The 27,272-nt window shown below is 47.8% G+C and overlaps 1 protein-coding gene and 1 non-coding gene across 2 annotated transcripts; both read right to left on the bottom strand.

Moving 5' to 3' along the window:
- Positions 1-1,234: 1,234 nt before the first annotated feature.
- Positions 1,235-27,272, bottom strand: KHDC4 (KH domain containing 4, pre-mRNA splicing factor). The gene is made up of 14 exons (XM_056852692.1): positions 27,153-27,272; positions 24,063-24,303; positions 22,214-22,342; positions 21,277-21,356; positions 18,999-19,051; positions 16,236-16,402; positions 13,545-13,756; positions 12,119-12,179; positions 11,244-11,301; positions 9,927-10,177; positions 8,163-8,321; positions 4,657-4,769; positions 3,641-3,726; positions 1,235-1,438 (listed from the first exon to the last, which is right to left on the bottom strand). Exons 1-14 carry the CDS (start codon positions 27,197-27,199, stop codon positions 1,239-1,241), a joined length of 1,857 nt encoding a protein of 618 aa, XP_056708670.1. The 5' UTR covers positions 27,200-27,272; the 3' UTR covers positions 1,235-1,238.
- On the bottom strand, positions 15,489-15,616 carry LOC130481283 (small Cajal body-specific RNA 4). The gene has a single exon (XR_008933468.1). It is a non-coding gene; the product is annotated as a small Cajal body-specific RNA 4 (non-coding RNA).

Below are 27,272 nucleotides of genomic sequence, written 5' to 3'. Positions count from 1 at the left end.
TTTTGTTAATCTTTAAGGTGCTGCTGGACTCCCGCTCTTTTCTACTGCTAGTGACAGGCACCCTGTTGCAAAACCTTGGTTTACAGCCTGTAGGAACTCAGATAATACAGTTAATTTACTTTGAAACTGAAAGCCAGCTGTGCTGAAGAGGGGATAAACTGACACGTGACCCAATACATTGAGCTTTTATTTATTTTTCTTTTGAACACAGATTGCAAAATTCCGTTTCAACCGTGCCCCCTCCTGGCCGTTCTGCCACGCAGAAAATTTTACATGGCAGCAGTCCACCAGGCCCGGAGGAGACCCTTCGAAGTTTTTTAGTCACTATAAAAACAATCCCAATGGGGGCTCCTTTCTTCAGCTGCGACGACATTTCACCAGGTCTCCGAGATCCAAGCATCTAGCATGCTTTTCAACCATGACAGCCACAAAGCAACGTCTGGCTGGGTTCTGGAACGGAGTGAGATTGTAACGATGCTGTCGCTATGGAAGGCGAGTCCATGACCATGGAAGGTAAGTCCTTGGAGATGCGAATGACACGGGCTGAGAAAACTCCAAGAAGACAAGTTGAGATTCATCGCCCAAATCTCCTGCAGTGAAGTCACACCTTGTTCTCAAATTGGGGAAACGGTACAGGGGCGAGGTGGGGGGATCAAGAAAAGTTTGTCCAAAAAAATTCTGAGTGGAGCTAGTTATAGTAAGCAAGACTGCACTAATTTTTTTTTAAAAGAGCAAGGAGAACAGATCTTAAGCAAGGTGATTTCCACTCTTGTCTGAAGTCCAAGCGTCACATGGAAAATCCAATTATAAAAAGAAAACATAAGCAGAAAGGCTGAAGGTCAATTTGGGTAAGAAGCAGGTATGTTACAATCAGTTCAGCCAAGCTGCCCCCTCTTCCAAAACCGAGAATGGGGATATGTGTTTAGTTGGGAGGTGGAGGCTGAGGAATCAGAGGATACCTCCCGCTGGCGTGAATGCTACCACTGGTATTAGCGATTGTGTTCCGAGAAGCCTGTGATTTAAAGTTGCTCGACAGACGAGTCCACTGCAGAAATACCAAGTTTAAAAAACATAGCCGCCACCCAACCTGGGAAGGGCGAGGGGTATACTGCATCTCCAAAAGCTTGTGCCAAAGTGTCGGGGCAGATGTACGTTTTTGCAGAGTTTTTTTCTTTTTAATCATATACATGCGTTATTGCTTGAGGGAAACAGAGGGGAGTGGGCGTCTCCAAGGGCGGCTACGGCGCCATCCAAAACGGCATCTGTTGATTAGCCCGTTGCTGTGACGACGGGTACTGGTACCCCAAGCTCCACGTCTGCGAAAAACCACTTGCGTTTTTGTGACCTCCGTGGTCCTCCTCTTCGTCTGAAGAGTCGCCGGCGTAAGCCACTAGGCCGAACCCTTTCTCGCCGGTTTTCATCTTCTTTGCTGGATGATCTAAAGCATGAGGAAAGAAAGAGCACAAAAAGAAAAGAAAGGAGACATCCCACCCCAGGTGAAGAAAATAAAAAAAGAGAAAGATATAAAACAATGAAGACAAACATTCCCCCAAATACGTGAATTAAAATAAGAAACATTATTTTAAAAAATTTGTTAGTTGAGACACCATTTTGAGGTCACAGGGCCAGCAGTCACCCCGGGTAGGAATTCACACGATACAGCGTCAGCATCGGCATATGTGATCCATCAGAACCATGTAAGAGAACAGAGAAGAGAGAAAAAAAGAAAAAAGACACAAAAAAAAGAAAAAAAAGTGAAGTTAGCAAAACCAGGCAAAAGGGTTGCGATTTTACTGCTAAAGAACACGGTGTCAAAGGAAAAGTCCCCAATTACAGTTGGATGCTGCACCTCTTTCCCGTTCCCCTGGGGAAGGTGCAACCGTTAGGAGAACAAGAGCTGCAGGATGCAGCCCACAGGTGTGTGTGGGTGTTTTTTAAAGAGAAAGATTTAATAAAAGGTACATTTGTTTCCGTAAGTCTGAGAAGTGCCCAACTCAGTCAGCTAACCATACAGAGTTTCGATTTGCATCAGGTAAGTTTCCTACTCTAACTGCAGAACGGGACTTCTTTGGGATGCTTATTGATGCAATGGGGAAGGGGAGAGAAGAGAACAAAACAGGGACAGCTGGGTAGGTGGACAATGAGGAAGGGGGCCTTTAAAGGCCGTGTGGATAAATCAGACAGAACATCTAGCCTGGCTGCAAAGACAGGAGCTTTCAGTTAGATTAAGTGAAAGTTAACTGCTTGTGTAGCCTTTCTACATCAACTCATGAACACATGAATCAGCCTTATACTGAATCAGACCCTTGGTCCATCAAAGTCAGTATTGTCTACTCAGACTGGTAGCGGCTCTCCAGGGTCTCAGACAGAGGTCTTTCACGTCACCTACCTGCCTAGTCCTTTTAACCGGAGATGCTGGGGATTGAGCCTGGGACCTTCTGCATGCCAAGCAGATTCTCTCCCACTGAGCCACAGCCCCTCCCCATGGCTCTCCAGGGTCTCAGGCAGAGCTCTTTCACATCACCTACTTGCCTAGTCCCTTTAACTGGAGATGTTGGGGATTGAACCTGGGACCTTCTGCATGCCAAGCAGATGCTCTACCACTGAGCCATGGTCCCTCCTCCCTTTTCCCCTCACACTGAGAGTTACACTCAAAAGATTCACGGTGCAATTTGCCTCTCCCGGTACGTTTTCCTCTGCATACTTAATCTGAGGATGCTAACTGTGTCTTGTGAAAGCTTAAACTGAAATAAAAAGTTGCCCTTAAGGTTACCCCTTTGCAATCTCCAAACAGAGGGACAGCTATTTTTATTGCCCGAGATTCACGGGAGGAATCACAGCATCTGGAACCATGGATAACCGGATGCAGCTTCTGAACACCTGAAGCTGCCTTATACCTAACCAGGTCATTGGTCCATCAAGGTCAGTCTTGTCTACTCTGGCTGGCAGCAGCTCTCCAGGGTCTCAGGCAGAGAAAGGCCTTTTGCATCACCTCCTACCTCCTCCTTTTAACTGGAGTGGTCAGGGACTGAGCCTGGGACCTACCGCACACAAAGTACATGCTCTGCTGGTGAGCCACAGGCCCTTGCTAACCTACAGACTCTGCTGACTGGAGCAGGAGATGGCTGGTTTCCACTTGTGAGGATATATGGCCAGCCTGCTCCCAATGAAACTGACAAATGATGTGGAGCCTGAGTAGTAAAGGTTGGGTGGGCAACAGGGCAAGAGACTTGTGTTGGGAGGCAGATTAGAAGGCGGCGCTTCATCTGACAGAATTGTCAACAAGCTACGCATTACGGAAATGAGAGAAGACTCACACACACACACAGCTCCCTGGAACTCTCGCTCTGAACTGGTTATTTAAAGCAAGCCTGAAAAATACAGTTGCCAAAAGGTAAAGGGGAGGGGGGAAGTCAGAAGACAAAACTGCAGCCTTTGTTATACTTCCTGGATGCAAAACAAGGGCTCACGGAGGAAGGGCAACTGAACTGAATCGTGCAAAGGGCAGGAGCAGGAACGCCCCTTTTGGCTTCGGACAAGGAAGAGCCCTGGAGGGGTGGGGGGGAAGTCCAGCTGTGATCAGTGGAGCCGCCTGGAATGCAAGCGCAAGCCACGCCTCCTCCCCACTGCACACGCTCACCGTTGCCGCCCACTAAGGACCCGTTCCTGTCCTCGGGATCCGCCTTCATTCCCGACACTGGCAAAGCCGGTGGAGGCATCAGCTGCCTGTTGGGAGACAAGGACGCAGCTGGTGAATAAAAGGGGCCCTTCAGACACTTCACGCGCATTGCGGACGTTCTTAACTGTATTTCCAACAGCCCTGTGAGGTAGGCCGAAAATTACTGTTGCCTGACCAACGGAGGACTGAGACCATCAACGCTATTATCAGTTATTTCTGTTTATTCCAGAGGAAAGTGTTCACAATACAGACCAACAGCGGGTAACTTGCTTACAGCTGATAAAATGTATATGGCTTCTTAATAGGAACTGGGGGAGGGGGACAACACAGAAGCACCAGAATGGCAAAAGAGACTTTGGTCTCTAATAAGCGAGTGTCAAAATTAAACTACTTTAAAAGGAGCTCTTCTGGAATACAAATAAATGCATGAGTTGGAAACGACTTGACGGCAGTTAACACACAGACACACAGCTAAAGGACTACCTGCTCCCGTATGAATAGGGTTGCCAGTTCCAGGTTGGGAAATACCTGGAGATTTTGGGGATGGAGCTGGAGGAGGGTGGGCTTAGGGGAGGGACTTCAATGGGGTATAATGCCAGAGTCTGCCTTCCAAAGTGGCCATTTTCTCCAGGTGAACTGATCTCTGTCGCCTGGAGATCAGTTGTAATCTCAGATCTCCAGCTACCACCCAGAGGTTGGCAAGCCTAATTATGAACCTGCCCATCAACCAAAACCACCTCAGAAGTCCAGCTTCGAGTCTCCCTGGCTTCACAGACTGGTGCAAAGGTTTATTCCTGCAGTGACGTCCGCCTACAGAATTCCCAGAGATATTCAAACGGCACCAAACTGGCTAGATTTCGGCCCCAATTTATTCTCCAGCGCATTTGACTGAATTGCTTTAATACCGCTTGCGGCTGATCAGAATCGGGAACGCCACGAGCCGAGGAACGCCCCTTGAAGCGACCGCCATGACCTACCTGTCCCTCTCTCTCTCCTTTCCTGAGGAACCCGCTGGCTTCGACCCTGCTCCGTCCATCTCGGCCTGACCGGAGAAGCCTGTACCTAAATTAGTCATATGAATGGGTCCATGCTATGAGCAGAAAAACACAGCAGCATTAGCAAATCTAAAACGGTGACACCAGCTATTAGCTCCTTATTGAATTTTTTTTTTCCGGGAGGCCCAGCCCCTCTCCTCTCTCTTTCCCCCCCTCCTCAAAAAAGCGTCGACTGCGTGTTACACCTTGCAGTTTGGAGCCTACGGATCTGTTCATCTAATGATGGCATTTCCCCCCCAAAACAAAAGGCTTAAGAGTTCTTGTACTGCACCAGGGGAAAATCACCAGAGTTAGCAGAACAGAGCTGCGGGATCTCACCGTCTGCTCCAGTTGCCAAGTATCCCCCCAAAAAACCACTGTCCACTGTGTTTGTCTGGGAAATAGAGATCCCCCTGCATGCAACGGCTAGACCTGCCCTGAAAGCCGGTGTCTTACTGTGGCTCGAGATATTCTTTCAGCACTCCTTGTAACAGCCCTGGCAGGTAGGCCGATTGTCTCCCTACTGAAGAATTGAGGGAGGCTGAAGCTATAGCTGCGCACCAAATCTGGGGGCTCAAAACCAAGATCCTTCCAGGTCACTCTTAGCTAAAATGGGATCGTTAGCTATATAATGGGATCGTTATACCAGCTCTCAAAATTTGTACTGAGTTTTAATTGGAATGTGTGAGATACTTCGAACTCTTTCCTAAAATTAGGGGGGGGGGGAATACAGTGTTTTATATTAAGTCCTTAAAGTGTTCAAACAACAACAAAAACGTTTGAGCTCAGACTTGTAAACAGCTGCTTGTCCGGGCTCCTGCGGTGACCAAAATGAGCCCCCAGGCGACCAGGTGTGTTTGGTGCATTAATATTAATTCTTCCCCCCCTTTCAGGCCATCATGCTAAGTGAGATATGTTTTATGTACATTAGAGATTGGCCCATGAAGCTCAGGAAAATCTGCAGATTTCATCCCTCTTCATGGGACCCTCACAACAACCTTGCGAGGTGGTTTAGGCAGAAAGAGAGAGAGAGACAGAGAGAACGACGGCCCACCACAAAGACAACAAGTGAGCTTTGCAGCGAAGGGAGGATCTGCACCCAAGGCTCCCTCATCCTGGTCCAGCACTTTAACCCCTGTACTGCGCTGTCTCTCAGAAACATGCCGGACTGCTTAACTCTCATCAGTTTGCTAGCAAAAATAAACACATAAATAGAATCTATTTATTTGTTTATTTTTGCGCTTTGCGGCCCTCCCTCCCCAGCCAACACCAGGCTCATGGCGGGTTTAACATAATATTAAAACAATAAGATTAAAAGTCAATTTCTGAATTTAAAACAACGAAATCCTAATTTAAAATAAACCCCAAGAATCTCAGATGGCGCCTAAATTCCAATCAATCATACTGACCGAGATAGGTGGCAGACCACCTCCTCAGTTGATGTAGTATATAACCTGGAAAGGGGGGGTGGGGGGCCAGGAGATCTAATATCCGCTGCTGCCCTCATCTGTAGGCCTGGCGGAATACCTTCGTCAGGCAGGCCCTGCGGAACTCTTTAAGGTCCTGCAGGACCCTGATGTCACCAGACAGAGCATTCTGCCAGGCCAGGGCTGAAAAGGCCCTGGCTCTCGTCAGGGACAGCCGCACACTCTTAGGGCCAAGGGACCACCAGTAGATTATCAGAAGATCGTAGAGATCTTCGGGGGGGGGGGGTATACCAGAAGAGGTGGTCTAGTCCCTTGAGATGGAACATAATAGTAAATTACAGTAAGGAAATTGCAAACAGAGCTCAAAAGTTGAAGAGTACCTCCCACCGCCGCCCCCCCCCCCTCGGGTTTATGACATGACGCCAAGCCTCAAAACTCGGAACTGATCGCACGGACTGGAACGGCGATCCAAATGGAGAGTGTGCTTGCGTTTCCACAAACAGAGACCGAGATGGCAGGGGAATGGGCCCCCAGAGGTCAGAGAAACAGCCCCACACCTTGGAAACCAAGGACTCACCTTTAGCACCAAACTGCACTGCTCGTGCCCTCTCTCTGGGGCCCTTCCCCTCCATTTTTCTCTCTTTCCCTCCTTCCCTCTCTCCCTCCCATATTCCATCTTTCCCTCCTGTTTATCACAAAAAAAACTTAAGACAAGATGAGTGACAACGAAAACAGCTGCAGCCAATCGCAGGTTGGAGCATAACCCAACTGTGGGTCGCAACTGGCCTCAAGAGATGAGCTAGAAAGGCGAGTATGTCGAAAGCTACCAAAAGCGCTCCTTTCATTGTTCTTCCAAACTGGCAAAAAGGTTATTAGCTTATTAGGGTTTTTGAGCGCAGGGCCATGAGTCCATTGCTGGTTCCAACTGGTCCGCAGTGAGACCTTGCAATGAATACTACCGGGCTCTTCTCCTTGCCTACAAACCTAAATTGCAAAATAACTTTAAAAAACACCACACCACCTGGCCCTACCTAAAACTATCTAGTGGCTAGATGTGCTGAAATGTTGGTTTGGGGCTAATGAAAAGAAACAAGGACCATTCATATTATTTTTAAAAATGGGGTGTTAGTTTTGTTTTAATGGTGATTGCTGTAATATTATATATGAAACATGAAAAATTGTCTTCTCATATTGCACTAAATAAGTGCTAAAAAGGAACGAAAACTTAATTTTTTAAAATATTTGTTTAGGAATTATTATTCTTATTTATTGGATTTATATCCCGCCCTATCGCAGCCATGGGATGCATTATTATTAGTAGTATTATTGCTAGTAGTTTCATCTACTATATTTTGTAACTCATTTTATAATATTGCTTAATCTCAATATCGTGCTTATCAAGTATTATACTGATTACTTACATTATTAGGATGGTCGCTGTTTAATAATGAACATTATTCTACTATATACTGCTCAAAATGTTTTTTATTGCACACTGTTTATAATATTATGGTCTGTTGTATTTTCTCCTCTTCTCATGAAGTAATTAATGTAATTGTAACTGTGGTCAAGATATGGCCTTTTAATCTTTTTTTCCCTTTTGTAGTCTTTTCTTTATATTCTGTTTTTATATATATATATATCTATAAAAAAAAAGAAAATTAAAAAAACAAGCAAACGAGGAACCGCTCAGGACCCTACAAGGAAGCCGATCTCTCGCTGAAGCCAGGCTTCTGAAGAAGAAAACCAAAGTTGCAGAGATTTTCCACTGATGTCCCAATACTAACCATGAAGTCGGCCTCTTCGTCAGAACCGGGGGGGGGGGGCATTTTGGCTAACCCCTTCCAGACGCACACGAGGAAAGCTAACTCGGAGAGCCTCTGAAATTAGGAAAACCCACTTCTACAGTCTCCGAACCACCCTGGTTTGTAACATCCCAGAAGCCAGCACGGAATTAAGCTCTGTCCCCAAGGAGAAAGGGAACGGCGGCAGGGAGGGAGAGAAAAGGCTGAGGCACTGCACCTGGTATCCCAGCAGCCCGGATTCCCGCTCGTCCGGCAGCTCTTCGGTGAATCGCCTCTTCTGGCCCTGCTGGGGTTGCGGCTGAACTTGCGGCTGCGCACCGGCTGGCAAGGTTGTTTTCACGGGGGCGGCCGGAAGGAAAGGGGTGCTCAGAGGAGTCTGGAAAGCACACCGTGCAAGAAAGCGACCGTTATCCTGGAGGATCTGAAAACCGATTCGAGAGCAAGTGTACATACATGCAGAGCGGACTCCAGATCCGAGAGAAGCTCTGCAGCTGGGCAGAATGGGAGGTAGGACTGCAAAAGGCCTTTCCCAGTGCTGACCACCAATAACGTAATAACATAAGCAAGGCCATGCTGGATCAGACCGAGGCCCATCAAGTCCAGCAGTTTGTTCACACAGTGGCCAACCAGGGGCCTCCAGGAAGCCCACAAGCAAGACAACTGCAGCAGCATTATCCTGCACCTAATATAATAGGCATGCTCCCCGATCCTGGAGAGAATAGCTATGCATCATGACTAGTATCCATTTTGACTAGTAGCCGTGGATAGCCCTCTCCTCCATGAATATGTCCACTCCCCTCTTCAAGCCTTCCAAGTTGGCAGCCATCACCACATCCTGGGGCAGGGAGTTCCACAATTTAACTATACTTCCTTTTATCAGTTTTGAATCTCTCATCCTCCAGCTTCAGGAGATGACTCCACGTTCTAGTATTATGAGAGAGGGAGAAAAGCTTCTCCCTGTCCACTCTCTCCAAACTATGCATAATTCTATAGACCTCTACAATGACTCCCCTTAACCGCCTTCTTTCCAGGCTAAACAGCCCTAAGAATTTTAACCGCTCCTCATAGGGCAGTTGCTCTAGTCACCTGATCATTTTGGTTGCTCTTTTTTCAAAGTACTCAACGTTTGGCAGGTGAGCTCCATTCACAGAAGACATGCAAGTTCATGGAGCAGAATAACACTACTTTTTCCTGTTAAATACCATTTCGTTTTAACGTCCTTCTGGAATTGTTTCTTAATAAACTTTTTTTAAATGCAGCTGTTCAACAAGTGGGATGCCTCAAAAAAATGAGAATGGGACAAGGGTCTCATCCAGAGCTCCAAATATATATAAATTCTTATAGAGGAAGTTTCTCCTAACCCCCCACCAACCCAAGGGACTCCTAAGCATGATCCGTCCATTTCCCCTATTCCTATAACATAAGAACATAAGAATGGCCATGCTGGATCAGACCAAGGCCCAACAAGTCCAGCAGTCTGTTCACACAGTGGCCAACCAGGGGCCTCCAGGGAGCCCACAAACAAGACGGCTGCAGCAGCACCATCCTGCCTGTGTCCCACAGCACCTAATATAAAAGGCATGCTCCTCTGATCCTGGAGAGAATAGGGATGCATCATGACTAGTATCCATTTTGACTGGTAGCCATGAGTACCCCTCTCCTCCATGAACATGTCCACTCCCCTCTTCAATCCTTCCAAGTTGGCAGCCATCACCACATCCTGGAGCAGACAGTTCCACAATTTAACTATAAAACAGAGTTTACCATCTCTTACAATTATATACAGCATTCAGTGGGACTTCCAAAATCCACAAACACACCAGCAACACCACACACAAACACACACAAAACAACATTTTGACCCTTGATCCAACCTCAAAGGGAAATCTCCCTCGGGTTTGTGCCTTTAGCAGCTGCAGAACAAGTCTTCTCCTCCCCCGCTCCTGCCCGCCCCTGCAAAAGGAAAAACCCCTCTGCTTACCTGTCCGGTGCTAGCTGGAGGCTGCACTTGTGTGATCGGGTACTGGGTGGGCACGGGCGGAACTCCGGTGGGCAGCGCCAGCACACCCGGCGCCAAGGGAACCGCGGGAGGCACGATGCCCGGCACGCCATAGGGGGGCTGAACTGGCTGCTGAGGCAGTGGAACCACGGGGTAGCCTGCCTGGAAGCCGTTGGGCGGGTAATACGGCGGCTGAGGGGGAACGGTGGCAATAGCTGCAGGCTGCGCAAACCCTGGGGGGGTGGTTTAACAGGGAATAGATCAGCTGCATGGTCAATGCAACCCCATGTGTCATGAACAACAAATATACAGCTTTTTACACTTCTTCCTCTAGAATCAAAGAATCAGAGTTGGAAGGGACCACCAGGGACATCTAGTCCAACCCTCTGCACAATGCAGGAAATTCAAAACTACTTCCCACCCCTCCAGTGACCCCTACTTCATGCCCCGAAGATAGCCAAGATGCCCTCCCTCTCATCATCTGCTTAAGGTCATAGAATCAGCACTGCTGATTCTAAAATGAAATCAACCCTAAAAACAGTCTCTTTTCCTCTCCCCAGGAGTTTACATGTTGCTATCTCCTGCCCCCACACTTTAAATTGCTCCTCCAAACCCACCTTTTTGATGATGCTCTCATTTTAACCCTTGTCCTATTTATGTTTCCCTGACCAGGATGGCCCAGGCTAGCCTGATCTTGTCAGATCTGGGAAACTAAGCAGCTTTTGCTACACAGAGGAAGGCAATGGCAAACCACCTCTGTTAGTCTCTTGCCTTGAAAACCCTAGGGCAGGGGTGTCAGATATAAGGTCCAGGGGCCGGATCCGACCCACGAGCCAGCCACCCCCTCCAGTCCTGATCTGGGCTGGCGAGGCATGGCCTGGCCTGACCAAATGACATTTATGTCGTATCCGGCCCTCCTAACAAATGAATTAGACACCCCTGCCGTACGGAGTCGCCGTTGGTCAGGTGCGACTTGACGGCACTTTACACACACACACAATTCATGTTATTTTTTATTTATATCCAACTTTTCTCCCCAATGGGGGACCCAATCACGTCTTTCTCCTTTCCTCCGCCTGACCCTCACAACAACCACCCTGTGATGTAAGTTAGGCTGGCTGAGAGGCTGCGATATGCCCACGGTTACCTGGTGAGCTTCCCCAGCGGAACAGGGACACAAACCTGGTTGTCCCAGGTCCTAGTCCGAAACTAACCCCTATGCCACGCTGACCACTCGTCCCTGACACCTCTCCAGCCCAATGCAATAATAAGCGAATACCGCATACTGCTGATACATACCTGTTAAGGGCACGGCCGTGGTTATTTGGTTCACAAATCGTGAGTATTCAGCATGAACCTTAGAAAAGACCAAGCAGATAAGATACGTAAGCGAAAGCAGGCCTGATTCAGCAGACAGCCTGTTCTAAATGTGAGATTGTAAAGCCCTTGTTCAATATACAAGTTGCAAGGGTGTGAACTGTGGAGTTCTTTAGGCATCCTACAAGTTGAGGTGGGTGGGAGAGAGCTTGTATTACATGCAACCAAAACAAAACAGGAGCCCAGCGACCCCTTAAAGGCTAAAGGCGTTTATTCCAGCATGAGCTTTCGTAAGTCAGAGTTCACTTCTTCAGATACTTATAAGGAGACCATTTCAAGAATATTTATAAGAAAATAACAGAAGAGTTTTTTTCCACTTGCAAATGATTATTTCCTTATAAAAATCTCTGAAACTATTTCTTTCCGATTAGTGTCTGAAGAAATGAGCTCTGACTCACCAAAGCTCTTACTGAAATGAATATTAAGACTTTGTGCTGCTGCTGGACTCCTGTTTTATTTTGCTACAACAGACTAGCATGGCTACCTCTCTGGAAACGTCATGCAATCACATAACCCATTCAGCGGAGATCCCCCGCAACACTCATCTCTTCCTGAAGGCCTGCTTGGCAATAAAGCATACGCCCAACCCTCCACCCCCTGTGAGTTTTAGAGCAATTTACTTCCTTATGTAAAAAAAAATCTTCCAAGTTACACAGATGCATACAGGACCAGCACAGCATACAACCATAATGAAAGAGGCAACTCTCTTCACATGGGCATGTTGGGGCAGAAGGAGGGATTTAAGGTTTCCCATTTGAGCAAGACGGTGTAAAAATAAGAACAGAGGGATTGCTTACAGTTTGCAGTAGATTTTCACACAGTTTTTTGGCAGCTGCAAGACCTTCTGGTTTTGGGTGGCTGAAGGAAAAAACCCAAGAGAAATATTTAGGCGCCAGTGTGAAACGTCTGCAGGAAAACCTAGGCCACCGGCATATTTGGCTCAGGGCGATCTACTCTGACCAGCAAAGGTTTTCAAGCAGAGAGAGAGAGATCTTTCTCAACACCTACTACTTTGAGATGCCAGGGACTGAACGTGGAATTTTCTGTCTCCAAAGCATGAGCTATGGTCCTCAGGAACTTTGTTTGCCCTGTCTTCAGGGTGCTTCCCACATGAGAATTAGCACCCAAGCTACACACCATCTTGTGCATCTCTAAAGTGCATGTAAAGCCAGTCACTTCAAAGCAGTCTACCACACCTGAAATAAGCTTTCTGTGCTCTCAGATATGGCTATCACATGGTCAAAGTAACAACCCTAGTTTTGGAAGAAGTCTTCAGATGCCATCTAGAGCAACGCCACCCCCGACTCAAATTACGGACATAGGTTTTAGATTGTATAACTTTTCGCCTTGGATGTTTATTTTTTCTTGACTTTTGGGTAGTTAATTCAGATTCCTGCTCTGCCATGGAAGCTTGCTGGGTGCCCTTGGGCAAGTCACTCCCTCTCAGCCTCATCTACCTCACAGGTAGGTGAGGTAGGTGCTGTAAGGATACAATGGAAGAGAGAATGATGCAAGCCACTCTGGGTTCTCAGTGGGCAGAAAGGTGGGGTATAAATGAAGAAAATAAATACAATATACTTTGCAACTCTTCTCTTCGGGAAGCATAAACCCCAACTTTCATGTGAATTGTGAGCCAGTGAGGTGCAATGTGGAGCCATTGGACTAGAGAAACCAGAGTTCAAGTCCCTGCTCAGTGATGAAGCTCAGCAGGTGTCCCTGGGCCAGTCACTAGAAAAACGTAGTTGGAAGTGACCTCAAAGGTCATCTAGTCCAACCCCCTGCACAACACAGGAAATTCACAACTACCTTACCCTCCCCCCCACTCTCCCCAGTGACCCTTCTTCCATGCACGGAGAAAGGCATAAAACATCCAGGATCCTTTCCTGACCCCAAAGTGGCAAAGTGGCATTACCCTGGGCATGTAAGAAAGGGCCACGAGAGCCGAGCACATGCTCGTCCCTTCCTGCCCTCCCTCTCGCAGTCAGCCTCAATTCACAGAATCAGCATGGCTGTCAGACAGCCACCCAGCCTCTACTTAAAAATCGCCGAGGAAGGAGAGCCTCCTGCCTCCTGAGAAAGCCTAAGGAACCGACCTCAGACAATTGCTAATAGAACGAGGAAGGAAGAACCAAGCGTTCCACCCTGAGGATCTTGGCGGAATAAAACTGCGATAAAAGTTAAATGAAAGCCAGCAACTCCTGGGCCCCCTTCTCCCTCCCTTACCTGATGTAAATGTACATTGGCTCAAAGGCTTCCCGGCCTGAGGCAGGTTCTATGCACCCAGATCCTTTCCCGCGCAGGAAAACCTTGGCGCCGGTCTCGATCTGGATGTGCTGCAAGTAGGAGCAGCCTGGGCCTTCAACCTTCTCCTTGACGCTGAAGGTCGGCACGGCGTGTTCCAGGCCCACAAACAACTTGTCCTGGACGTAATGCATCTGTGAGCACAGAGAAGGACCGTTAGGCTTCGTGTCCCCTGCAAGCAGTGCAAAGACCGGGGCAGCGGTGGCACGCGGCACCCTCCAAAATCCGAGAGGTCTGCTGTAACCTCCACAAATTAAAAATAATCCACAGAAACAGACATCACATCATCCTTTTAAGTGAGGACAAGGTAAACACACAGTTGCACAGACATGCAGCTGCTGGATGCGGAGTCTGACCCTCGGTCTATCGAGGTCAGTATTGTTGACTCTGAGTGGCAGCAGCTCTCCAGGGTCTCAGGCAAGGGTCTTTCACGTCACCTATTACCTGATTGTTTCAGCTGGAGATCTTAGGGATTGAATCTGCCATCACAAATATAATTCACACAGATAAACCAACCTCATGAAATAACATTCACAAAATCATGATGTATGTATGCCGGGAATCATTTGCTCATGCTTGTGATTGAGCTATTTGCCATATGAACTGAGTTCTGGTGAATTCAAGTCACTACAGCTGCACTGAGCTGACTTTACGTGGAATTGTTCTGTAACTTTAGGATTTTCATTGTGTAGCAGATAGTTATTTAGGATCACAACTGACAGTAGCGTGTGTGTTTATTGTATGGCAGTTGTATGTATTGGTTGGGTATATTATATTTCGGCATACATACATCAAGATTTTGTGAATGTTATGTCATGAGGTTGGCTCATCTATGTGAATTATATTTGCGACTGCAGTACGTTGTACATAGAGGTGGTGTGGTTGTTTATTACAGGGACTGAACCTGGGCAGATTGTGAGAGGGAGGGCAGGAAGGGATGAGACAGTGGTCGGCTCTCGTGGCCCCTTCTTACATGGCCACTTTGGGGTCAGGAATGCCAATCACCACTTTGGGGTCAGGAAGGAATTTTCCTCTGGACCAGATTGGCCCAGGGATCCTAGAATTCTTTTGCCTTCCTATGGGCATAGAGCAAGGGTCACTGAGGGAGTGCGGTAGATAGCTGTTAATGTCCTGCGTTGTGCAGGGGGCTGGCCTTGATGACCCTTGGGGCCCCTCTTCCAGCTCTGTTTTTCTAGATTTCTGCATGGCAAGCAGAGGCACTGCCATGAGCCACAGCTACTCCATGCCACTCAATGTCACAGGAAGAACATTCTTGCCCAACAAACAAAGTTCCGGCGAGATGCTGGTCACGGTACCCTCAAGAGAATATCCAAGGTCTTTGGTCTGATTTTGGATTTGTTCACATACATACAAGAAAGAATAGTCTACAGCTTAAGAGGTGAAGGCAAAGACGAGAGGGGCAAACGTGCTAGAGCTGGGGGAGAAGGTGAGAGTCTTAAGATGGGTAGGTAAACAGAGCTTTTAAGTATTTGAAGGGCAGTCGCTTAGAGGAGGGCAGGGAGCTGTTCCTGTGGACAGCCGAGGATAGGACTCACAATAATGAGTTTAAATTGTGGGCAGAAAGGTACCAGCTGGATATTAGGAAATTTTTACAGTAAGAGTTGCTCAACAGTGGAATCGGCTACTTAGGGAGGTGGTGAGCTCCCCCTCACCAGCAGTCTTTAAACAGAGGCTGGACGAACACTTGTTAGGGATGCTGTAGGCTGATCCTGAGTTGAGCAGGGGGTTGGACTAGATGGCCTGTATGGCCCCTTCCAACTCTATGATTCCAGGAGGCCAAGAGTCAGGGTTCTTCCTGAGCTCCCACTGTCAGCCCTCAGAGTCACCCAGACAGAAGACATTCCCGGTTGTTGGATGGTACAGTGAGGCCCCTGCTCTCCTGCAAGCTGGGCCCCTCTCTCCATCTCATTACTCTAAGAGGATAGTATCGGCAGAGCCTTGCTCAATAGGCTCTGCCTTCTTAATCCTCTAGGTTCAGAAGTCGTACAGGTATAATCAGACAAACAAAATCTTAAGGGTAAGTATAATAACGGGCAAGTGCTATAGAAATGGAGGCACCAAGACACTAATCACACCGCAGAAAACCTGGACCATGGGGTCCCCAACGTTTTTGAGCCAGTAGGTACCTTTGGAATTCTGATACACAAACACAAAATGGCTGTCACAGGAGGTGGAGCCAACCACAGATAGTCAGGGAGTGAGGTTATGTGTAACGCTAACATCATCTCTTCAACATCTCAGGCAGAAGCTCTGATTAACAGGATGCCTTTTAAAAATGAACAGACTGTTTAAAAAATATTTTCTTGCACACACACGGCTTACTTTTGGTCACCCGGTGGAAATCTTTGTGCTGTGGCGGCAGCTGCTGCCAAAGCAATGTTTTTAAACATCTGCACAGCCAATCAGATCTCCAGTGGCCAATCAGAAGCCCTGCTGGGCAAAAAGCCCCACCCACTTTCCCAACATTCTTGGCTGGCACCAGAAAAGGTCTTGCCTCAGTACCTGCAGACGTCATGTTGGGGACCCCTGGCCTAGATTGCTCATTTCTATCCCCCACCCCCCGTGAAAGAAAATTCAACTGGCAATACGTACTCCTCCGGACTGGAACGGGGGCTTCTGTCCAACAGCCGGGGGCAGCTGCGAGATGGGGGCAGGCTGGTGGTAGACGGTGACGGTGGCTCCGTTGAAAGTGGGGCTGGACCCTGTCGCGGCTTTCACAACGCCGTTCGTAATTATCTCTTTAATTCGGTTGACGGCTCCTGCGGGCAAAGGCGGACTTTTCAGGTTATATATTAGCTAGATACACTAACCATTTTGTCATTTGACCTAACATACGGTTTGATATATACACATCTTTAGAAGCCCGGCATGAAATACAAGATGGGACATGGAAGCCATGTTCTGGTATAGAAGGAACAAATAATTTTACAAGAAGCCTCATAATACTAGAAGGGCTTTTATGTATTTTCTACCATGCATTATATTACCGTATATTGTTAGGATGTGAACTAGACTACAATTCTATGTCTGACCACTGAGGAAGGTCTTTTTGAGGTCGAAATGCGTTTGGTCCTTATTTGGCCCTGCTCTGGTCATTGTAAGATTTTACGTCAAATGTGTATGAGTTTCATGTATTTATTGACTGTGAATGACTCGCCTATGATATAGGCATTATGTTTTTAACTTTACTGTGCACCATATTAAAATTTATATATTTGTAATTTAGTATTTTCTAGCTCAAACTTTTCAGTTCGGATTCAACGTTTTGGTTGAGTTTAATTTGTTCCCCCCCACCTTTTTTGTTGTTGTTCCTGACTTTTCAGGTTGCCATTAAAAATGTTAGAAGGCATGCTAATTAGGCAGCAAATTTCACAAGTCGTGTTCACCATAAGGATAACGCAGCCAAATGGAGGGGAAGTGGCATTCCCCCCCCCCATTCAAGCCTTGGCTCTGCTCCAACTGAGACAGTCCCTCTTCCCAGCTATTTTATTCCTTCCATATATTTAAATCCCACTTTTCTCCTGACCAACCAGGACTCAAAGCGGCTACCTAGTGAGGGGGTCAGCTTCCCCTCTCTGGCAGTCTTCAAGCAGCAGCTGGACAAACACTAGTCAGGAATGCTCTAGGCCAGGGGTGGGGAACGTCAGGCCTGGGGGCTGTTTAAGGCCCGCGAAATCATTTGGTCTGGCCCTTCGTGGGTCCTGGAAGATCTCTAGCTCGTAAGGATCTAAGACTGGTGATCCACACCCTCCCACGGACAGGAATAGCCTCTATTCAAGGCAGATGTGTGTTTATTTTGCCAAGAAAAGGAACCTTTTCCCCCCCCTTGCAGAAGAGTAGTGAGCTATGGAGCTGCTAGGTCCGCCCAAGAAACTGTGTTAACCCTTTCCCACCCGGGCCGTGGAGAAACGTATTGGCCGGCTAATTTTTAAGCTGATGATTTTGTATGGCCTGCGAATGATGTTATAAATATCCAAATGGCCCTTGGCGAAAAAAAGGTTCCCCACCCCTGCTCTAGGCTGATCCTGCATTGAGAAGGGGGTTGGACTAGACGGCCTGTATGGCCCCTTCCAACTCTATGATTCTGTGATTCTACTGCTGATGGAGCTGCTTGAGGGAGTGCTAGCAGCAGCCAGCCACCCCTTCTGTCACACCTGGAGTGAGCTTGAATTCAGCAACAGGCGGTCTGGATGTTCATGTCTGTGTTTTATGACTCTGCAGTCATTTCATCTCTCTGAGACCACCTGGATTTACGAGTGCCATGTAAATACAATAGAAGAAGGAGGTGGTGGTGGTTTTTATATGCCGACTTTTTCTCCCACTTAAGGAAGAATCAAACCAGCTTACAATCGCCTTCCCTTCCCCTCCCCACAACAGACACCCTGTGAGGTAGGTGGGGCCGAGAGAGTTCGGAGAGAACTGTGACTAACCCAAGGTCACCCAGCTGGCTTCATGTGGAGGGGTGGGGAATCAAACCCGGGTTCTCCAGATTAAAGTCCGCCACTCCAAACTACCACTCTTAACCACTACACCACGCTGGTTCCCAGTCGACCAAACCTCGGGGATGTGTCCTGCCTTCAGGAAAGTTTCAACAGGTTCACATAGCATGACCCACACTGAAAAACTAGCCAGGGCAGTCTATAAACCCGTCATTAAGTAAAGCTGGAATAATCTTGCAGTGGGCCTTAGTGACTCACCAAAGCAGCTCACAAATCAAACCTGCTTTTTTTTTTCCAAATCATGTTAGAACATAAGAAAGGCCATGCTGGATCAGACCAAGGCCCATCAAGTCCAGCAGTTCAGTGGCCAACCAGGTGCCTCTCGGAAGCCCACAAACAAGACGACTACAGCAGCACCATCCTGCCTGTGTTCCACAGCACCTCATAGATTAGGCATGCTCCTCTGATCCTGGCGAGAATAGGGATGCATCATGACTACTATCCATTTTTACTAGTAGCCATGCAGGCTCCTCTCTTTCATGAACATGTCCACTCCCCTCTTCAAGCCTTCCAAGTTGGCAGCCATCCCCACATCCTGGGGCAGGGAGTTCCACAATTTAACTATGTTTTGTGTAAAGAAATATTTCCTTTTATCAGTTTTATTAAGATGTTATTGAGATGCAGGGTTCTATTTTTGTTGTTTTGCACAGCACGAAGCCGCAAACACTGCAGCATCTGTTGGAACACCAAGAAGCTGCGACTGTCAACTGATAGGGAGGGTGGTGGAGAGAGCAATTTAGTTCTCTGTCATCGCCCCCCCCTTGCCACTGCTGTGGCTTCAGTAGCTGGGCCCTTGACTCTCACAAGGAAATCGCAATATTTGTACCGAGGTGATGAAAAAAGGCAATTTACTTACTGTCCACCAGCTCTCGCGTCTGACCCTGGACATGCAAGTACAGCGGACGATCTCTGTAACACACACACATATTTTCACTGAAACTGGGCTCAACTTCCAACCACACCCTGAGCTTGTACAATCCCTTATCATTGCATCATATCATTAAAAAGAGAGAGAGACCGTAGTACAATACTGTAATGATTTTCAGCAGCTGGAATTTCTTCTCAGAGCATAAACACTACCTATGAAGGCACTGCGGGTCAGAGGGAGGATGCATGCAGAAATCTGCGCACAAGGCAAAGGCAAAGTCCTGTGCCTCAAGGCACAGGATTGGAATTCTGGGTCTCTTCCTCCCCTACCTAAGGCCTGGCTTATACGTGCTGGAGAATGAAATGGAGGAAGGGACTTCACCGTTTCAGTCTGCAGGGACAGGATTTCCACTCTGAATGGCCTTGTGCACATTTATTATTATATGTTATTTGTGTGTTATTTACAGCCCGTCTTTCTTACTGAGGCTCACAGCAGATTACACAGTGTCAATGCAGTCAACAGGATGAGACATCTAATAAGCAATGTGAAGGGGCCAGGAGCTGCAGAAACCTGAAACAAGCCGAAATCTGAAATGGAGGGCAAGTTAAACATGACACGTTGAACAACGGAAAAACCCTCTTCAAACAGAACGATAGCCCAGCAGGGAGAAAAGTTCAGTCCCACTCGCCCTTGGGCTTGTTGTGCTAGATTTCCATTTGCGGGCAGTCTTTAACCTGGGACCCCCATATCTTCAGGACTGCCTCTCCTGGTATAACCCCTGAAGGACACTAAGATTGTCCAACGAAAATCTGCTGGTGGTCCCTGGCCCTAAGACCGTGCGGCTGTCTTTAACTAGAGCCAGGGCTTTTTCGGCCATGGCTCCGGCCTGGTGGAACGCTCTGCTGAGAGACATCAGGGCCCTGCAGGACCTTAGAGTTCCACAGGGCCTATAAAGACACAGCTTTCCCACCAGGCCTACAAAACTGAGTTCAGCTGCAGATACCATCGTTATTCGCCTCTCCTCCCCACTCCCAATATGAATAAGTAATACTGACTGGGGGGGGCACCACCTGCACGGTGTCCGCAGTTTAGTATTCGTGCAGCATCTTTGTTATGGGGTTTGTTATGAAGCTGAGGATTTTATTGTATATGCAACCACGACGGATTAGAACCCACTGAACACGTCCTTTTTGAGTGCACGTTATACCATCGTATACGTTCAGGCCCTCTGATTCCCTTGTTAGTAGATTGTCCCAGACCTCTCAGAAAACATCATCTAGAGCTCCTTTTGTCAGTTCAACACCAAATTTATCTGTTAGTATGGCTAGATCTGCCTGGCTGGCAACTAAAATAAGACAAAATGCACTTAAGGCTCTGGAATAACCAATCTGTGATTAGAATCTCTACTGTTTTATGTATATCGGGGAGGATTTTATTCCTTAATTCCAGTTTTTAACCCCACTACATTTTTACCTTTTCTTTATCGGTCCATAACTATTTATGTATGTATTGAATTTCAATTTATTTATTTATTAGGGTATTTGATGGTCTATGACTGCAAATAAATAAAAGTCTGAGGATTTTATCGTTGTTTTTATTGTTTTAATGGACTGTATGTTTATGTTTTTAATGATGTTACCCGCCCTGAGCCGGCTTGCTGGGGAAGACGGGATACAAATGTGAAAATAAATAAACCAATAAACCTAGCTGAAATGTTTCAAGCTGTAATCCCCCACCCACGGAGTCTGATGAGCTGCAGCCCATTCTACCACCTCGGCGTTTCACAGCCTCATTCTCTTTGTAAGTGTGAATCAGGGCTAAATCGATAGGGAGCCAGCAAAATTCCAGTGCGTGCCGAGAGCTGGACAGGAGATCTGAGATCATTTGTGCTGTTGAGGAGCATGCAGGAAAAGAAGGGGGCTCCACCACCCCCAAAAGACAGATTCAGCCTAATTTGAATAGGGCTGCCTGTGGGGTTAGTGGGCAGAGCAAGCCTTTATCCGCCCATTCAGATCAGGCAGGGCCAAAATCTGCCCACGGTCCTGAAGGATCTGCTGCTAGAATTGAGTTGGGGCACCAATGGTGCGATTTAACAAAAGGTGGCCCTTTACATTTGGATGGGGGGGAAGGCCAGTACAGCACACCTTTACAAAATTCGTAAAAACTGTGCCCCACGGAAAGCCACGTTGCGCACAGAAGAAACAAGATGGATTTTCCTAATCACAAGCAGACAGGCAGAATAACTGAAAGTGGTAGAGGCACATACCCGGGTCCAACTTTTGCTTTCTCTTCCGCAGTCATGTACCTGCCACGAGTGGAGACCGCTGCGCCGCTCAGCCTGCTGATCTGTGGACAGGGGGGAAAAATAGCTCCAATGACATCGACGCAGGCAGATTGTCTGGACCAGACTGAAAGCCTCCCTAGGCCAGCATCCTGCCTCTCCCAGGGGCTCACATGCTGGGACTGAAGGCAATAGCAGGCCACCTGCTAATTCTGTTAATTTATGACAGCATTCGCACCTCGTCTTTCTACCTCTGCTTTTCCCCTTTTCCCTTACAAAGAGAATTTACATTCTTAAAGATTTACGATGGAATTCAAACCTGTCCTGCCTCAACGCCTTCTTCCCTTGTAAAGAGGCAAAAACTGTTGTTTTAATAGAGACTACCTATGGGGGAAAAAGAGCCCCCGTGGCGCAGAATGGTAAGCTGCAGTCCTGCAGTCAAAAGCTCTGCTCACGACCTGAGTTCGATCCCGACGGAAGTCGGTTTCAGGCAGCCGGCTCAAGGTTGACTCAGCCGTCCATCCTTCTGAGGTCGGTAAATTGAGTACCCAGCTTGATGGGGGTAAAGTGTGGACAACTGGGGAAGGCAATGGCAAACCACCCCGTAAACATAATCTGCCTAGTAAACGTCGGCATGTGACGTCACCCCATGGGTAAGTACTTACCCGGTGCTTGCACAGGGGACTACCTTTACCTATGGAAAACCCCTCAAGTTACATCAGAAACCAGACCCACTGAATTCCATGAGATTTGCCCCCCGGGGAACGAGATCAGGACTGCAGTTTTTACGCCACTATCGCTTTAATCCTACGCACATGTACCTGGGAGTCAATGCTATTGATTCACTGAGATCCACTGCACAAAGGGTTCAAGGAAAGTTCGTAACAAGACCCAAAAAATTAGCACCACCAGCACAACATACCTCGTCCTGAGTTTGTCCTCTGGTCAGGAGGTTTCTGCATGTAAGGGGCACGTCGTTGATTTCCACTTCTGCAACAACTAGGTCATCTTTGCTTTTGCTTGTGGCCGGGCCTTTCCCTGGAGTCTGGAGCTGCAAGAGGCGAGAAGCACAGATGAAGCATTACGATTACAAGTAAACAGAACCCCCAACACACAACTGTAACGGTTTTTACAGAGCCCCGGCTGTTCACCGGATACTCCATAACAATGACAGACATAATAAAACCAATCAGAAAAAAACTAGAATTTTACAACTATACAGAAGAAATCTCCATTAACGTCCAAATGTCTAACAACCTAAAACACCTCTGCCTGTCCATGAAAGAAGATTTGGAAAGACCAGTAAATGTAAGAGTGGTGGTTTGGAGCGGTGGACTCTGATCTGGAGAACCGGGTTTGATTCCCCCACTCCTCCACAAGAGCGGTGGACGCTAATCTGGTGAACCAGGTTGGTTTCCCCACTCCTCCACATGAAGCCAGCTGGGTGACCTTGGGCTAGTCACAGCTGTCTTAAAGCTCTCTCAGCCCCACCTATTTCACAAGGTGTCTGTTTTGGGGAGGGGAAGGTGATTGTAAGCCGGTTTGATTCTTCCTTAAGTGGTAGAAAAAGTCGGCATATAAAAACAAACTCTTCTTCAGGAAGATATTCCACAACACCAAAACAGCCCCTTTTTCTGGTAGGAGATGGCCAGGTAAGTCAGCCTAAAGATAAGTGAGCCAGACCTCAGTGAGACAGGGAGCAGGACATGCAGTACCTTCAGGAGAAACAGCTCCTGGAGACACTCCGGGCAGACACAATGGATAGGGAACTAAAAGACACAACCTGGACAAAACTATATAACCTCGTTTATTAACCTAAAATTTCCAGCATACAAAGAGAAGGAGAGGAATTCAGTAGCAAGTTTCTCTCTCTTTGGTGACATAGTGTGGCATTATTAGATCTTTGGCTACTAAACCAAACTTCAGAATATCACTGGTAACAAAAAAACAACCCTGGATCTTTTTGCCTTGCACCACAGGGAAGGAGCCTGTTTTTGGAATTGGACATCAGAATGCCCTTTGGGGCCCTTGTAACTTGGCGTGCTGTTCTGAGCATGCATGTTCAGATTTACTGGCTAGAATCAATGGGATGAAAGCTCAATATTAGGAGCCGAGAATGGCTCAGGGAAGTAAAATTCCCCCAATGCACCCTGCTGTGCTCCCTAAAATGCAGCTCCTGGGGGGGTCAGTGGGCCATTAGTAATGCATAAGGTGCATTGGGTGGGTCTGCATTGGTGGGGGAATAAGGAGGAGAAGAAACAGAATTGGTTTTTACACCCTGCTTTTCTCGACCTTTATTGAGAATCAAACTGGATTACAACTGCCTTCCCTTCTCCTCCCCACAACAGACACCTTGTGAGGTAGGTGGGGGTGAGAGAGTTCAGAAAGGACTCTGACTGGCCCAAAGTCACCCAGCTGGCTTCACGTGGAGGAGTGGGGAATCAAGCCTGGTTCTCCAGATTAAAATCCGCCGCTCTTAACCACTACACCATGCTGGCTCTCAGAAATCTCACACGAGGAGAATGGGGCTTAGGAGTTACCCCCACTGTTCTGCATGTGATTACCTTCATCCCCACCCAGCAACAGCTCAGACACAACAGCTTTTCAACTAAGACAAAAGTCATTTGGGTGACAGTCATCATTCAAATAAGGTGCGTGTGAATTTGTATAAATCCTCAGTCCCTGCCTTCTCGTGAGTTAGGAAAATTCCTTTTTTCCCATTCTTCAATTATTGATTTATATCCCACGTCTTCATCCCATTGGCCACTGACCTTGTCTGTTGAATTGGACGTAGGTTTCAGCTTCCCCTTGGCCATTAACATGGCGTTGATCTTGGCTGCCACTGCGGCGGCTGCATCTAGGGCTCCCAAAGGGGCTGCTGAACCCTCAGACCCTGACATCCCAGACATTCCGTCTCCGCTGCCTTGGATGGGGCGGCCAGCCACGGGAGTCGTAGCAGGAAGAAGGAACAGAGCCGGAGAAGGCCCGGGCTGATCCCATTTGCTGCGACGCCTGGAACAAAACAAAGCAGAAACCTTCAGATTCTCTCTTGAAGTCTCTTCGCATTTCCTCCCACCCAATAATTCTGATACTCAGCATGCACACAGTCCATTTCAGCTGTGGCTCAGTGGCAGAGCCCATGCTTTGTGTGCTAAACATGCAAGGTTCAATCCCTGCCACCTCCAGTTTAGGGATCTTAGGTAACAGGGACATGGGAAAAAAATTTTTTGCCTGAAATCTTGGACAGCAGCTGCCATTCACAGTGGACTATACTAGAAACAGAGTTGGAAGGGACCACTGGGGTCATCTAGTCCAACCCCCTGCACAATGCAGGAAATTCACAACTACCTCCCCCACACACACCCCCAGTGACCCCTATTCCATGCCCAGAAGATGCCCTCCCTCTCATGAACTGCCTAAGGTCATAGAATCAGCATTGATGACAGATGGCCATCTAGCCTCTGCTTAAAAACTTCCAGGGAAGGAGAGCTTACCACCTCCCAAGGAAGCCTGTTCCACTGAGGAACCGCTCTGTTTGAAAATTCTTCCTAATGTCTAGACAGAAACTCTTTTGATTTAATTTCAACCTGTTGTTTCTGGTCCGACTTTCTGGGGCAACAGAAAACAACTTGGCACCCTCCTGTGTTGAGCTACATAGATAAATGGCCTGGACTCTGAACAGAACAGCTTCCTATGTTCATAATCACCCAAAGCACCTGACATCCATCAACATGTAATTTACCTAAGGCACCTTCATTCAACTTAAGTTTTTTCTGCTGGAGAAAATGCCCTTTAAGATGGAAGGCAATTCCTTAGGCTGGAGGAAAGCCATAAATTCTTCCCTATGGAGTAGGATACATGCCACTGCCCAAGTAACCAGCATGTCTGCCAGTATTTATTCATTCAGATTTATGGTCTACTTACCATTCCCCAAAGTTCTGTTAGGTATTATATTGGATTCAGCCTTGGCTGGAGAGGGTGAGGTAGAAAATTAATAAAACGATAATAATTGAAGTAACAGCATTTACACCAGCATGGTGTAGTAGTTAAAAGCAGTGGTTTGGGGCAGTGCACTCTGATCTGGAGAACCAGGTTTGATTCCCCGCTCCTCCACATGAGTGGTGGAGGCTAATCTGGTGAACTGGGTTGGTTTCCCCACTCCTCCACATGAAGCCAGCTGGGAGACCTTGGGCTAGTTGCAGCTCTCTTAGAGCTCTCTCAGCCCCACCTACCTCACAGGGTGATGTGGAGGCAGGCAATGACAAAACCACCTCTGAACATCTCTTACCTTGAAAACCCTATGAGGTCGCCATCAGTCAACTGTGACTTGACAGCAAAAAAAAAAAAAAAGTACCTTAATCATGCCTGTAACATTCTTATGGATTTGTTATTCTAGATACGTTTATGCACTTTTCATACGCTAAGAATTTACTGTGTTTTGTTACATTTTTTACATTCTGGTTTTAACTGCAAGGCAAGATCTAAACTAGGTAGTTCCTGATTCACCAATTATGGCCTAACACCCTTATGTACAGTCACTCTAAATCAAGCCCCACCACATTCTTTTATCTGGGCTCTACTCCATGAAAGTTCCTGCCATAACAAACCTGTCAGGTACCATGAGACTCTGTTTTTGTTTTCCAGTTCAGCGGTGCTTACCTCCAGGTAAAGCACACACAGAATTGGAGTCCGTGTAATGTTGTAGTGCAGCATACGACTTGGGAGAACCAGCTTCAACTCCCCACCTGGTCAAGTCCCCACCCAGAGGGAGCCAGTCACTCAAACCCAGCCTTAACCTCCCTCACAGGGCTGCTGTGAGGGTAAAAACATGTAGGAAGAAGCATCACCCCGAGATTAAAACTTAAAACAATAATAATACTGATCCACAAGGACCCTCAATGTGTGAGCAGGGGGGCAGCCTCCTTCCTTAGATGGACAGCCATGTACAAAGCAAACAAGAACGAATGTCCCCAATTAATGCAGAATAGAAACCCAAGGAGGGGAAAAAACTATTAAAATATCAGATAATGAGCTTCTTTGACAAAGGGCAGGATTAAAAAAAAAGACACACATTAAGCTCCTTTCAATGGAGCCAAACCATCCATCTACCAAAGTATGTACTGTAAATTCTGACTGGCAGCAGGTCTAAAGGATTTCAGGCAAGGGCCATTCACACCCCCTCCTGCCAAATCCTTTCAACCGAACACATGATGCTGCCTTATACCGAACCAGACCCTTGGTCCGTCAAAGTCAGTATTGTCTACTCCGACCGGCAGCGGCACTCCAGGGTCTCAGGCAGGGGTCTTTCACATCACCCACTTGCCCTAGTCCCTTTAACTGGAGATGCCGGGGATTGAACCTGGGACTTTCTGCATGCCAAGCAGATGTTCTACCACTGAGCCACAGCCGCTCCCCATGGCTCTCCAGGGTCTCAGGCGGAGGTCTTTCACGTCACCTACTGCCTAGTCCTTTTAACTGTTGATGTCAGGGATTGAACCTGGGGGCCTTCTGCACGCCAAGCAGAGGCTCCCCTACCACTGAGCCACGGCCCCTCCCCTAACTGGAAATGTCGAGGTTTGAACCCGGGCCCTTCTGCATGCCGTGTGCACTGCGGCGGTCCCAGCGTCTAATCTTCCAAAGCAGGAGATGTGGTGGGGCAGGGCCCTCTGAGCAAGTGCAGAGTGCCATCTGGGAACCGAAAGGGCAGGGCCTGTGGGCCCTTGGGAGTCCCGCCGTGCCTCCCCCCCCCCGATAGACGGAGGCCCGCCTCCTCCTGGCTTCCCAGTCGTGTCCCCCTCACGCCCCTCATGGCGGCCCCCCACTCACCCACCCACCTCCAGGCCCGAGCCCCGCCGCCTCACCCTCCCGAGGCCCCCGTCTCGCGCTGCCCCGCGCTCCCCGCAGACATGGCTCGGACGACCCCCGCTCAGGCCACCTCCGCTCCGCCGGAGAAGCAGCGACTCTCCCCCTCCCGGCCCTCC

This window comes from Euleptes europaea, chromosome 7, assembly GCF_029931775.1.
Source record: "Euleptes europaea isolate rEulEur1 chromosome 7, rEulEur1.hap1, whole genome shotgun sequence".
In the NCBI taxonomy this organism is placed as follows: Eukaryota; Metazoa; Chordata; class Lepidosauria; order Squamata; family Sphaerodactylidae; genus Euleptes; species Euleptes europaea.
Note: the sequence above shows the minus strand (reverse complement) of the source record. Positions and strands in the feature narration are given on the sequence as shown.

Coding starts and splice junctions, on each gene's coding strand:
- KHDC4 (XM_056852692.1), bottom strand. CDS start 27,199: ATGTCTGCGGGGAGCGCGGGGCAGCGCGAGACGGGGGCCTCGGGAGG. Junction 16,403..18,998: donor GACGCGAGAGCTGGTGGACA/GTAAGTAAATTG, acceptor CTTTGCCCGCAG/GAGCCGTCAACCGAATTAAA. Junction 1,439..3,640: donor GTCCTTAGTGGGCGGCAACG/GTGAGCGTGTGC, acceptor CTCATGCTTTAG/ATCATCCAGCAAAGAAGATG.